At 42.0% G+C, this 10,079-nt stretch overlaps 1 protein-coding gene across 1 annotated transcript; it reads right to left on the bottom strand.

Moving 5' to 3' along the window:
• On the bottom strand, nt 1-951 carry LOC117469514 (olfactory receptor 52D1-like). Its single transcript, XM_034113943.1, has one exon. The coding sequence runs from the start codon at nt 949-951 to the stop codon at nt 1-3; it is 951 nt and encodes a 316-aa protein (XP_033969834.1).
• Between the last annotated feature and the right edge of the window lie 9,128 nt (nt 952-10,079).

Below are 10,079 nucleotides of genomic sequence, written 5' to 3'. Positions count from 1 at the left end.
TCATTTAGCATCCATTAAAGCGACTTTACTCTTATGAAACAGAGCCATAACCCTCTGCCGGACCTCTTTGATCTGCAGGCCGTAGATCAGAGTGTTCAGGGCGGGCAGCACCACGTGTAGCATGACCGCCGCCACCTTTCTGTGGGCTACCAGCTGAGGGAAGCGGTGCAGAATGATGATGATGAAGCCGGACACCAGCAGGATGGCGTAGACGGCCAGGTGTGTGGCGCAGGTCTGCAGTGCTTTTCTGTTCAGAGTCTTGTTCTTACTGCGCAGACAAACCATGGCGATCCTCAGGTAGGTGACCGTGACGCTGCCGATGGACGAACCCAGCAGGACCACGGTGTATCCAAGGCCGTAGATGTTGTTGATGAGCACGCTCTCACAGGACAGCTTGAATAAGGAGGCGTTATTGCAGGTGAAGTGGACCATAATCCACCTGCAGCGAGACAGACGCACACTGAGGCCGATGAGGATCCCCACCATGGGGAGGGGGATCACCCACGCCCACACGGACAGAACTAGCACCATCCTGTGGGTCATGATGGTGGCGTAGCGCAGAGGGTTGCAGATGGCCACGTAGCGATCGAACGCCATGATCATGAGCACGGTGTGAGAGGCGCTGGCGTGGAGGTGGACGCAGAAGGCCTGGACAACGCAGTCCATGTACCGGATGACCCGCTGCGAGTCCGGCGTCAGGAGGCCCCGGAGAACATGAGGGATGATGACGGTGGCCCCGAACACATCATTGATGCTCATGTTGCACAGCAGGAGGTACATGGGCTGGTGGAGGCCGCTGCTCCTGAAGATCAGCACCACCAGGCCAATGTTGGACACCATGATGAAGATGTATACGATTAGGAGGAGGATGAAGGAAGGAATATAAGACTGGGAGGGGATATTGAACCCTTCTAGGATCAGGATGTCTTTACCAAAAGTGCTGTTTTCCATAGCTTTATATCATGTAGCAATACAGACTTTTATATGTTCAAAGTTATATAGAGTTACAGTTGCAGAAAATCAAAGACATGTACCTGAAGATCTTTAAAAAAAGTCTTAATAAAGTTACCACACTGAATCTAAATGTGTTCACATCACAATAACAATGACTCACTGTAAATAAGACGCATACATTTGGTTATTTTTGTTATATCAGTTCATTAAATGGTTGATTCACGTAAATTGAAATAGTTCAATTTAAAATGGTATTTCAATATTGGATGAAGTTATACAATGAAGAGTTGTTCCTGAAGGTCGTTAGTTATTGACAGTAACATATGCTATTAGCAACAAAAAACAACTTTACATTCTCATATGTCTACAAAGTCAACATCTACACTGCTCCTAGTACTATCTATCTAGTTCATAAAATGGTTGATTCACCTTTTTTTTTTAAAGATTAAAATGGTATTTAAAGATTTGATGAAGTTACACAATGAAGAGTTGTACCTGAAAGTCGTTTCTACAAAAGACACATGTTTGCAGAGTTATTGACAGTAACATAGACACTGATTCTGCAAAGACAAAGTGTTAATTTTAAGCTCAACATAGAACAGGTTTCAGATCAGATCAGGAAAAAACTCCAATAACAACCTTGAAATTGGGAGAAAATGTGAAAGGAAATAGCAACAGAGGAGGGATCCCTCTTCCAGGACAGACGGATGGCAAACAAAAAAACACTTTACATTCTCATATAATGCATTAAAGTGATGGTAGAAACAAACACACCAACAAGACATGAGAAATGAAACTGTAGCTGGTTAAAATTGGGGTAAACCAACATTCAAAGGAAGCTTGAACACTGAGAAATCCTATAAGCTGCTACAGTAAATAAAAGATATGTGAATGTACATTCATTAAATAAGCACAATGTCTAACAGCAGCTGCTTAGACACAGTCCTGCCTCCACCTTCGACTAGAAGTGAAGACTTTTATTTGGTGCATCGCTCGTTGATAGGTCAATGGTAACTTGGCAACAATGAAGCTTCATTATGTGTATCTAATGAAGGTTCATTCAAGATATTGGCAGGAAGGGTGGCTAAGTGACTAAATATCTTGGGGTTTGCTCGTGTGTTGACCAAGCAGCAACCTCCGGTTATCTTTAAATGGTCACTTTAGGGCTCTGAAAGTGAGATAATCCCCATAGACCCCCATGGTAAAAGGCCCAACCCTAACCCTATACAAACATGTTTGCAGCCTGGTGGAAGAAAAAAAAATGTTCTGGCCTATTTATAACAGCTATACCGAGGTTTACATTTGTATATAACTTGCCTGTTGAATATAAATGTAATGATGCAGGAATGAGTCCTAAAACCCGTAAATTAGTCAGCATTTTGTCACCTTCTGTCCCCTGGTCTGTAGGTCAATGGTTTTAGTTTTTGGTTGTTATCCTGAAATAAGGTCTGTGGTTAACACAAGCTGAAGAGGTTAGAATTCTCCGGCATAAAATACGTCAGTAAATACCCAACTGGTGAATTTCAAGATGGCGGTTGATAACAAGTGTCTAAATGAGACAACTAAACGTCATCACGCCCAACATTTACACACATACTATCTCCAGCTGCAGAGGGGTGTAAGCATTACCTTATTGCACCATGACACCCCCTCCACCTAAAGCTGGCTACACACCAACCCGATTTTGGGAGTCAGAGGCCGTCAGAGGCAGTCGGGCATTCGCGGCGCCCTACTCAGGTTGGTGTGTCCCGCACCGTCGTCTCTTTACGGCACCTTTTCCCGATGCCTCCCACGGCCGATTCAACACGCGGGAGGTCAGAGAAAGTCGGCCCAAGCAATCACTCTGATTGGCTGTTCACACTACCGCTGCCTGCTGGTAAGGACAGTTATTGCCACTCGTCGACTGAAGTATTTGCGGTGTGTTCGTAGGCGGGCGGCGTAGCGGGCTGCGTAGCCGACGCAGGCGACGTAGCTGACGTAAAAGTCGGGACGCCTTCGGTACGCGTTCTTTGGTCTCAGGTGGGTGTGTAGCGGCCTTAAGACCCAACTTGTAAAAGCTGCAGCACTTTTATTCAGTGCATCAGAGGCTTTTACCTGGAAGTCAGCTGTCACTTAGTAACAGGTGACTTGCAGCATCACCCATTCACATTATATATGCTTCCGTTAGGCAATATTATAAGGAATCACTCTGTACATTTTCATTGTTATGCGGATGATACTCAACTATATTTATCCATCAAGCCTGATGAAACCAATCATCTAAATAAAATGCAAGACTGCCTCAAGGACTTAAAAACTTGGATGACCTTACATTTTTTTATGTTAAACACGGAAGTTATTGTACTCGGCCCAAAGAATCTACGAAACAAATTATCTAAAGATATATTAACTATGGATGGCATTAATTTGGCCTCCAGTGAGACTGTAAGGAATCTTGGTGATATATTTGATCAGGATTTATCCTTTAACGCCCACATAAAATCAATCTCAAGGACCGCCTTTTTTCATCTACGTAACATTGCAAAAATCAGGCATATCTTGCCTCAAAACGATGCAGAGAAACTAGTCCATGCATTTGTTACTTCAAGGCTGGATTATTGTAACTCTTTATTATCAGGGTGTACCAAGAAGTCAGTTAAGTCGCTTCAGCTGTTTCAAAATGCTGCAGCATGTGTACTAACTAGAGTTCGGAAAAGGGACCACATTACTCCTGTTCTGGCTGCCTTACACTGGCTCCCTATAGAACACAGGATAGAATTTAAAATTCTTCTTCTCGCCTACAAAGCCCTTAATGGGCAGGCGCCATCTTAAGGCCCGGACACACCAGTCCGATTTTGGGAGTCAGAGGCCGTCAGAGGCAGTCAGAGGCAGTCAGAGGCAGTCGGGCATTCGCGGCGCCCTACTCAGGTTTGTGTGTCCCGCACCGTCGTCTCTTTACGGCACCTTTTCACACCTCCGAACGCCTCCCGCGGCCGATTCAACATGTTCAATCGGGGGCGTCGAGAAAGTCATGTAAATTTTGGCCATTATTCAGATAGTGTGTCTGTCTGCCCATCTATTCTTTCTCCCATTATCCTCCACAATCTGCCTAGAAGTATGTTAACGTTGTAGCTGTTCAAGATGGTCATTTTAAAATGTGTTAAAAATATACTGTTAGTAGTTAAACCAATAATAATGTGCGGCTGCTACTGGCAGTTATGTAGGCACATTTTTTATTTTTTATAATCGCTGTGTGATTAAAAGAATAAACACAAATAGCAGGATAGGCAATACAAAACTTTATTTTGTACCTTGATACTACAGCCATTGCTAACACAGCATTAGACATATTTGGCAAACTCTTTTTTTTATCGTATTACACACTATTTTTATCGTATTGTAGTCGATTGTTGACATTGTACAGTTCTTTAGACATATTTGCTATATCTTATCCCACTGAAAAGGCACTGCACCGACACCGTTAAAATATTGGCATAGTTCATCCCTGTGCTGCTTGGCTCGAGCTGGATTATTGGTGGTGTGTGGCAGGGTGGCCTGCCGTAGTTCAGGGTCTTGTCTCCATCTTCCTGGGACAGTGCCATGATCGGGTCCTTCCTGGTCAACAACTCCCGCCATGTATGCGCTACAGTTCTCTGTGCGCAGGAAATTGTGCAGACCACAGCAAGCCAAAACAATGGCCTCCACTTTGGCAGTGTCTTGAATGTTTATGGTGGTGAGAAAGACCCGAAAACGGTTGGCTAGGATGCCAAAGGCATTTTCTACCACCCTCCGAGCCCGCGACAGCCTGTAGTTGAAGATGCATTGCTCTACAGCTAGCCTGCGGTTCGGATAGGGCTTCATCAGGTGCTCCTTCAGGGGAAATGCCTCATCTGCCACAATGGAGTAACAAACCGCCTGGCCAGACGCTGTGTTTGTTTGTTTATATCACTCAGTCTGTTCTTCTTCTCTTGGTGTTGGCAGTCTGTCTTCCAGTTGTTGCCTCTTTCGAATGACGAATGCACACTACCGCTGCCTGCTGGTAAGGACAGTTATTGCCACTTGTTGACTGAAGTATTTGCGGTGTGTTCGTAGACGGGCGACGTAGCGGGCGATGTAGCCGACGCAGCCGACGCAGGGGACGAAGCTGACGTAAAAGTCGGGACGCCTTCGGTATGCGTTCTTTGGTCTCAGGTGGGTGTGTAGCGGCCTTTACCTTAAATAACTCATTATACCCTACTCTCCTACTAGGGCATTGCGTTCCAAGAATGCAGGGTTGTTGGTTGTTCCTTGAGTCTCTAAAAGTACAATGGGAGCCAGAGTCTTTTCTTATCAAGCTCCATTTTTGTGGAATCAGCTTCCAGTTTGTGTTCGGGTGGCAGACACCCTATCCGTTTTTAAGAGTGCGCTTATGAACTTCATTTTTGATAAAGCTTATAGTTAGGGCTGATTAGATTCAGCCCCTAGTTTTGCTGCTATAGGCTTAGATTGTCGAGGGACACCTTACTTCTTCCTTCTCTCTGTCTGTGCCTGTGTACTCTCATGTTCCGAATAACCCAGCTTCCCCCAAATTTCCTTTTTGGTGTCTTATATTGGGCTATATAAATAAACATTGATTGATTGATTGATTGAATCAAATATCATTACATTCCATTCTACAGTTGTAGGCAATTTTCGCTAAAAAACAAAACATGTAGTTTGCTGGTGGCACTACAAGAGATCACTCCCTCTGGGGACCATGCATGTACAGTATGCCAAAAAATATGTATCTTCAGTCTGGGCAAAAATGGTGGCCTTAATGGCAATGCCTTACCTAGAACTAGGACTACATTAAAAAAAGTGATTCTACAAATAAGAAAAACATCTAGGGTTTGCACTGCTTACTCTGGAGAAAATAAATTGTATGTTTTAGAATAGTACACTGTACGCACTGCTGTACAAATCTGCACATTTCAAAGTTATACGGTTAATGGTCCGTCCTTACTCAACATGTCACAATATTTGTCAGTCGTTTGAATTGGCAGGGGAGATGGCAGGAGACTGTTTTTTTGGTACTGTGACTATTGTTGCATGCGCCCACTTCCCAGCCCTCCCATCCCCCTGGTCTCTTTGTAAAAGGTGCAGTATGATTCAGACATGAAGACAGACAATCATCTCTCCTTTTTACAGGTGAGTGTCATTGTTTAAAATCTTCTAGTAATGCCGGTTTTTGTTGTTAAACCAAAATTCAAGACCTTGTTTGAAATGCTTACATCTATAAATAAGCTAATCTGTAGTCACTGTGCTGCTCTTCATAGAATCAGATGGAAAGATGAAGAATCCTGTTAATGTGTGATATTTAATATGTGGCTTTTCCAGGTTTAGGATAACTTTATTTTTTAAATTAGACGTTTTTTGTAACTTCTTTCTTTGAATATCTTATAATAGATCCTAATCTGTATAACAACATCATTCTAATATTATATATTCACAAATGAAACTGAGATGTAGTCATCAAGAATGCATTTTAATCATAACCAAACTGTTAAATGGCTGTTAACTCTGTACAACATTTATCAGGGTATTTATAATATCACCTAGCATATGGGCAACATCATCACACTGAATGTATTGTTTTTTATAAGCTTGATTGCAAAATGTAAATGTAAAAAGAGATGTACTAATCAATGTCTACTCTCTTTTTTTGGATGATAGCAGAGCCATTACACAAAAAGAAAACAGACTTATAAAATTATGATTCTTGCAGACGTGATGTTTCTCAATTAGGTAAAATGATAAGAAGGACAAAGGGAAACATGGCGTGTGGGGGCTGGGGGCTGTGAAGATGACTGCCGAAGTGTCCTTCGCCTCACTGAGGGGGGATTTGCAGAGTATTAGGCACTTTTTACCCACTAACAGCCTTTATGAAAGAGCATATAGAGTAAAGTTGTACTAAAAGTAAGATTTACAAACCTGAACCTAGATATGGGTATAATTTCATGTTTATTTGTTTACTAATTTATATACATAGTACACGCCAAACTAAAATCAAAATGTTCATTAAGCATCATTTTCCTAACACAGTCCCTGTGGTGTTCATTAAAATCTATTACAAGTTAGCTTGGACATCTGCTCCCTGCTCACTTTGCTTGCACTGAGAATTACACGCAATTCTGCTCATTACAGTCATATGTCTTCTGCTGTGTGATAATCTGTAATGAGCAATGCATGAATCCAGACGAGTAAAACTTAATTGCCAGAGGAGTGAAACTTATTTGCTGGTATGAGCTGAAATGAAACTTTTATAAATATAACACATGCAGGTTTCATTGTCCTCTTTGAGAAAGTGTGACTGTGCTTCCAATTCAACAGACCTGATAGCTAATGTGGATAATTCCATGCACGTTAAGCTAATCAATAACTTCCCTCTGTCAGAGCATTTCTTGGTTATGTAGAGACAGGCAAAAAGGGAAATACATATCGTTCTCCTCATTATATCAACATCTGGGATGAAAATAACATCTGTCTTTTCTTTCTTTTTTTTTCTTTTCTTTTTATTGAGTCAGGCACAATGAGTTTACATTTATACAGTCAATATTTTTTCCTTTCCCCCCCTCCCCTCCCGGTCCTAGCTAGTAAAGTAAATAGATACATATAGGTACAAATAAAGTAATGTAAAAGATAATATAAAAAAATTAATAGATAAGGAAATAAAGAATAATAACAATAATACATGTACCCATATACTCACATATGTATACCCACATATACACATACACATATATATATATATGTACATACCTACACACATATACACATACACATACATACACGTACATACATACATGTATATAAAGACAGAAAAAAAAAACATACATTCATAATTCCCCCCTATCTTCTTAATGTAGTGTCTTAAGTTCAGCTATGTAGGCTAACACAGAGCCCCAGACAGATTCAAATAGTTCTGAAGAGCCCCTCAGGTTATATTTAATTTTCTCCAAGTTCAGGTACATCATTAGATCTTTGAGCCATAGAGATGCTTTAGGTGGTATCAAAGATTTCCATTCTAGGAGTATTCTTCTACGTGCTAAAATAGATGCAAAGGCTATACTGTCCTTAGTTTTCCTCCTCATCATTCGGTGGCCAGGTAGTACTCCAGAAATGGCAGTTTCTGTACATGGTGTCAATACCACGTCCAAGGCCTGAGCAAGGTGTTTGAAAATGCTTGTCCAGTATCCTTGTAGGCGAGGACAAGACCAAAACATATGAGTCATGTTTGCTGGTGACGTGTGGCATCTGTTACAGGTATCCGTGACATTTGGGTATATTTTGGAGAGTTTAGAGTTGGTGTAATAGATACGGTGGACAACTTTAAGTTGTATAAGATTGAGCCTGGAACAGGACGTACTATTGTTCACTCTCGCTAATGCGCCATCCCAGACATCATCATATATTGCTTGGACTAGTTCCTCTTCCCAATCTTGTTTGATTTTACCAAGAGATGTTTCTGTGAGACGGGAGACGGAATAGTAAATTCTTCAAATCAAACCTTTTTCGGTTATTAGAGTGTCCAGAATTGAGTCAATTATTGAATCCGGAGGGATATTGGGGAAGGAAGGGTTATTTAGTTTAACCCAGTTACGGACCTGTAAGTAGCGAAATAGATGAGAGTCTGGGAGGCAACATTTGTCAGAGAGTTGGCTAAAGCTACCGAAAACATTGTTGATATAAAGGTCTCTTACTCTGATAAGACCTAATCTCTGCCACATAGAGAAGGCCCCATCAGTGTAAGGGGGGAGAAAGAGATGGTTGTTGCGAATGGGACTATGAATAGAGGATCCATTAAGTCCATGAACATTTCTGAATTGGGACCATATTCTTAGGGTGGAAACAACTATCGGGTTATTCGAATATTGAGTCGGCCGGCTGGGTAATAGATGTAAGCAAAGCCAAAAGTTAGGTAGTAGGACAGGATTTGGCTTCAAGCTCACACCAACTCAATGTTGGTTCCTTAGTCCATAAAATTATGTTGTGGATATTGGCTGCCCAATAGTAGTGTCTTATGTTTGGAAGCGCTACTCCTCCTGTAGATCTGTGCCTTTGTAAAAGCTCTTTCCTAATTCTAGGAGTCTTCCCTTGCCATATGAAAGAGGAGATTAGTGTGTCTATTTTACGAAAAAGTGATTTGGGTAGGAAGACTGGCAGACATTGAAAGAGGTACAGGAAGCGAGGGAGAACGTTCATTTTTATACAGTTTACCCTCCCAGCGATACTTAAAAGAGAAGTGTCATGCTTTTTCGGTTATTACCCGTCCCCTTGTGTGTTATGAAGGTTTTTATGCATACCTCCCCAAAACGCCTCGTTGGAGATACGTCATTGTCCATTTGATTCTTCCGGGTACGGCATGATGTCATGCCGTACCCGGAACGAAATGGACCAATCCGTGGAGCCGTTACGTTACGTCCGCGGAGCCGTTACCTTAAGCCCCCGCGGATTGGTCCAAATTGACCAATCCACGGACTTCCTCACACACACATCTGTGTGCAGGGAGCAGGCAGCTCAGCTGATTTCTCCTCCCTGGCTGCAGGCTGATAACAGACAGAGATGCTGTATGAGAAGCCAATGTGAGTTTGGAAAAATGCACAGTATAAATCTATTTTAGTATACCTCAACAATGGAATTATGATCAGTAGAAATGGCCATGACACCTCTCCTTTAAATGTAAATTATTCCACCTTTCCAAATCAAATTTGAGCTTGTCAATTAGTGGTGGGACGTTGTTTTTGTAAAGGTCTGAGAGTTTTCCACTAATATTCACACCTAAGTACTTAAAATTACTTCTGGACATTTTAAAGGTGATGAGTCTATCGGGGATCTGAAGGGCCAGGTCATTTACAGGGAAGAACTCACTCTTGGAAAAGTTTAGCTTGTACCCTGAAAAGGTTCCGAATCGAGTTAACAGATCTATTATCTGAGGAATGGTAGATATAGGGTTAGAAATGAACAATAGTAAATCGTCAGCGTATAACGAGAGTATGTGTTCTGAACCATATCTGGTCATTCCTTGTGTAAAGCTGGCAGATTTAAGCGCAATTGATAAGGGTTCGATCCCCATGGCGAATAGTAACGGGCTTAGAGGGCAACCCTGGCGACTTCCTCTACCTAGTGTA

This window comes from Trematomus bernacchii, unplaced genomic scaffold, assembly GCF_902827165.1.
Source record: "Trematomus bernacchii unplaced genomic scaffold, fTreBer1.1, whole genome shotgun sequence".
NCBI lineage: Eukaryota > Metazoa > Chordata > Actinopteri > Perciformes > Nototheniidae > Trematomus > Trematomus bernacchii.
The sequence above is the reverse complement of the archived record's forward strand: the minus strand, read 5'-3'. Positions and strand labels throughout refer to the sequence as shown.

Excerpts from the sequence above, each read along its gene's own strand:
- LOC117469514 (XM_034113943.1), bottom strand. The coding sequence starts at position 951 with ATGGAAAACAGCACTTTTGGTAAAGACATCCTGATCCTAGAAGGGTTC.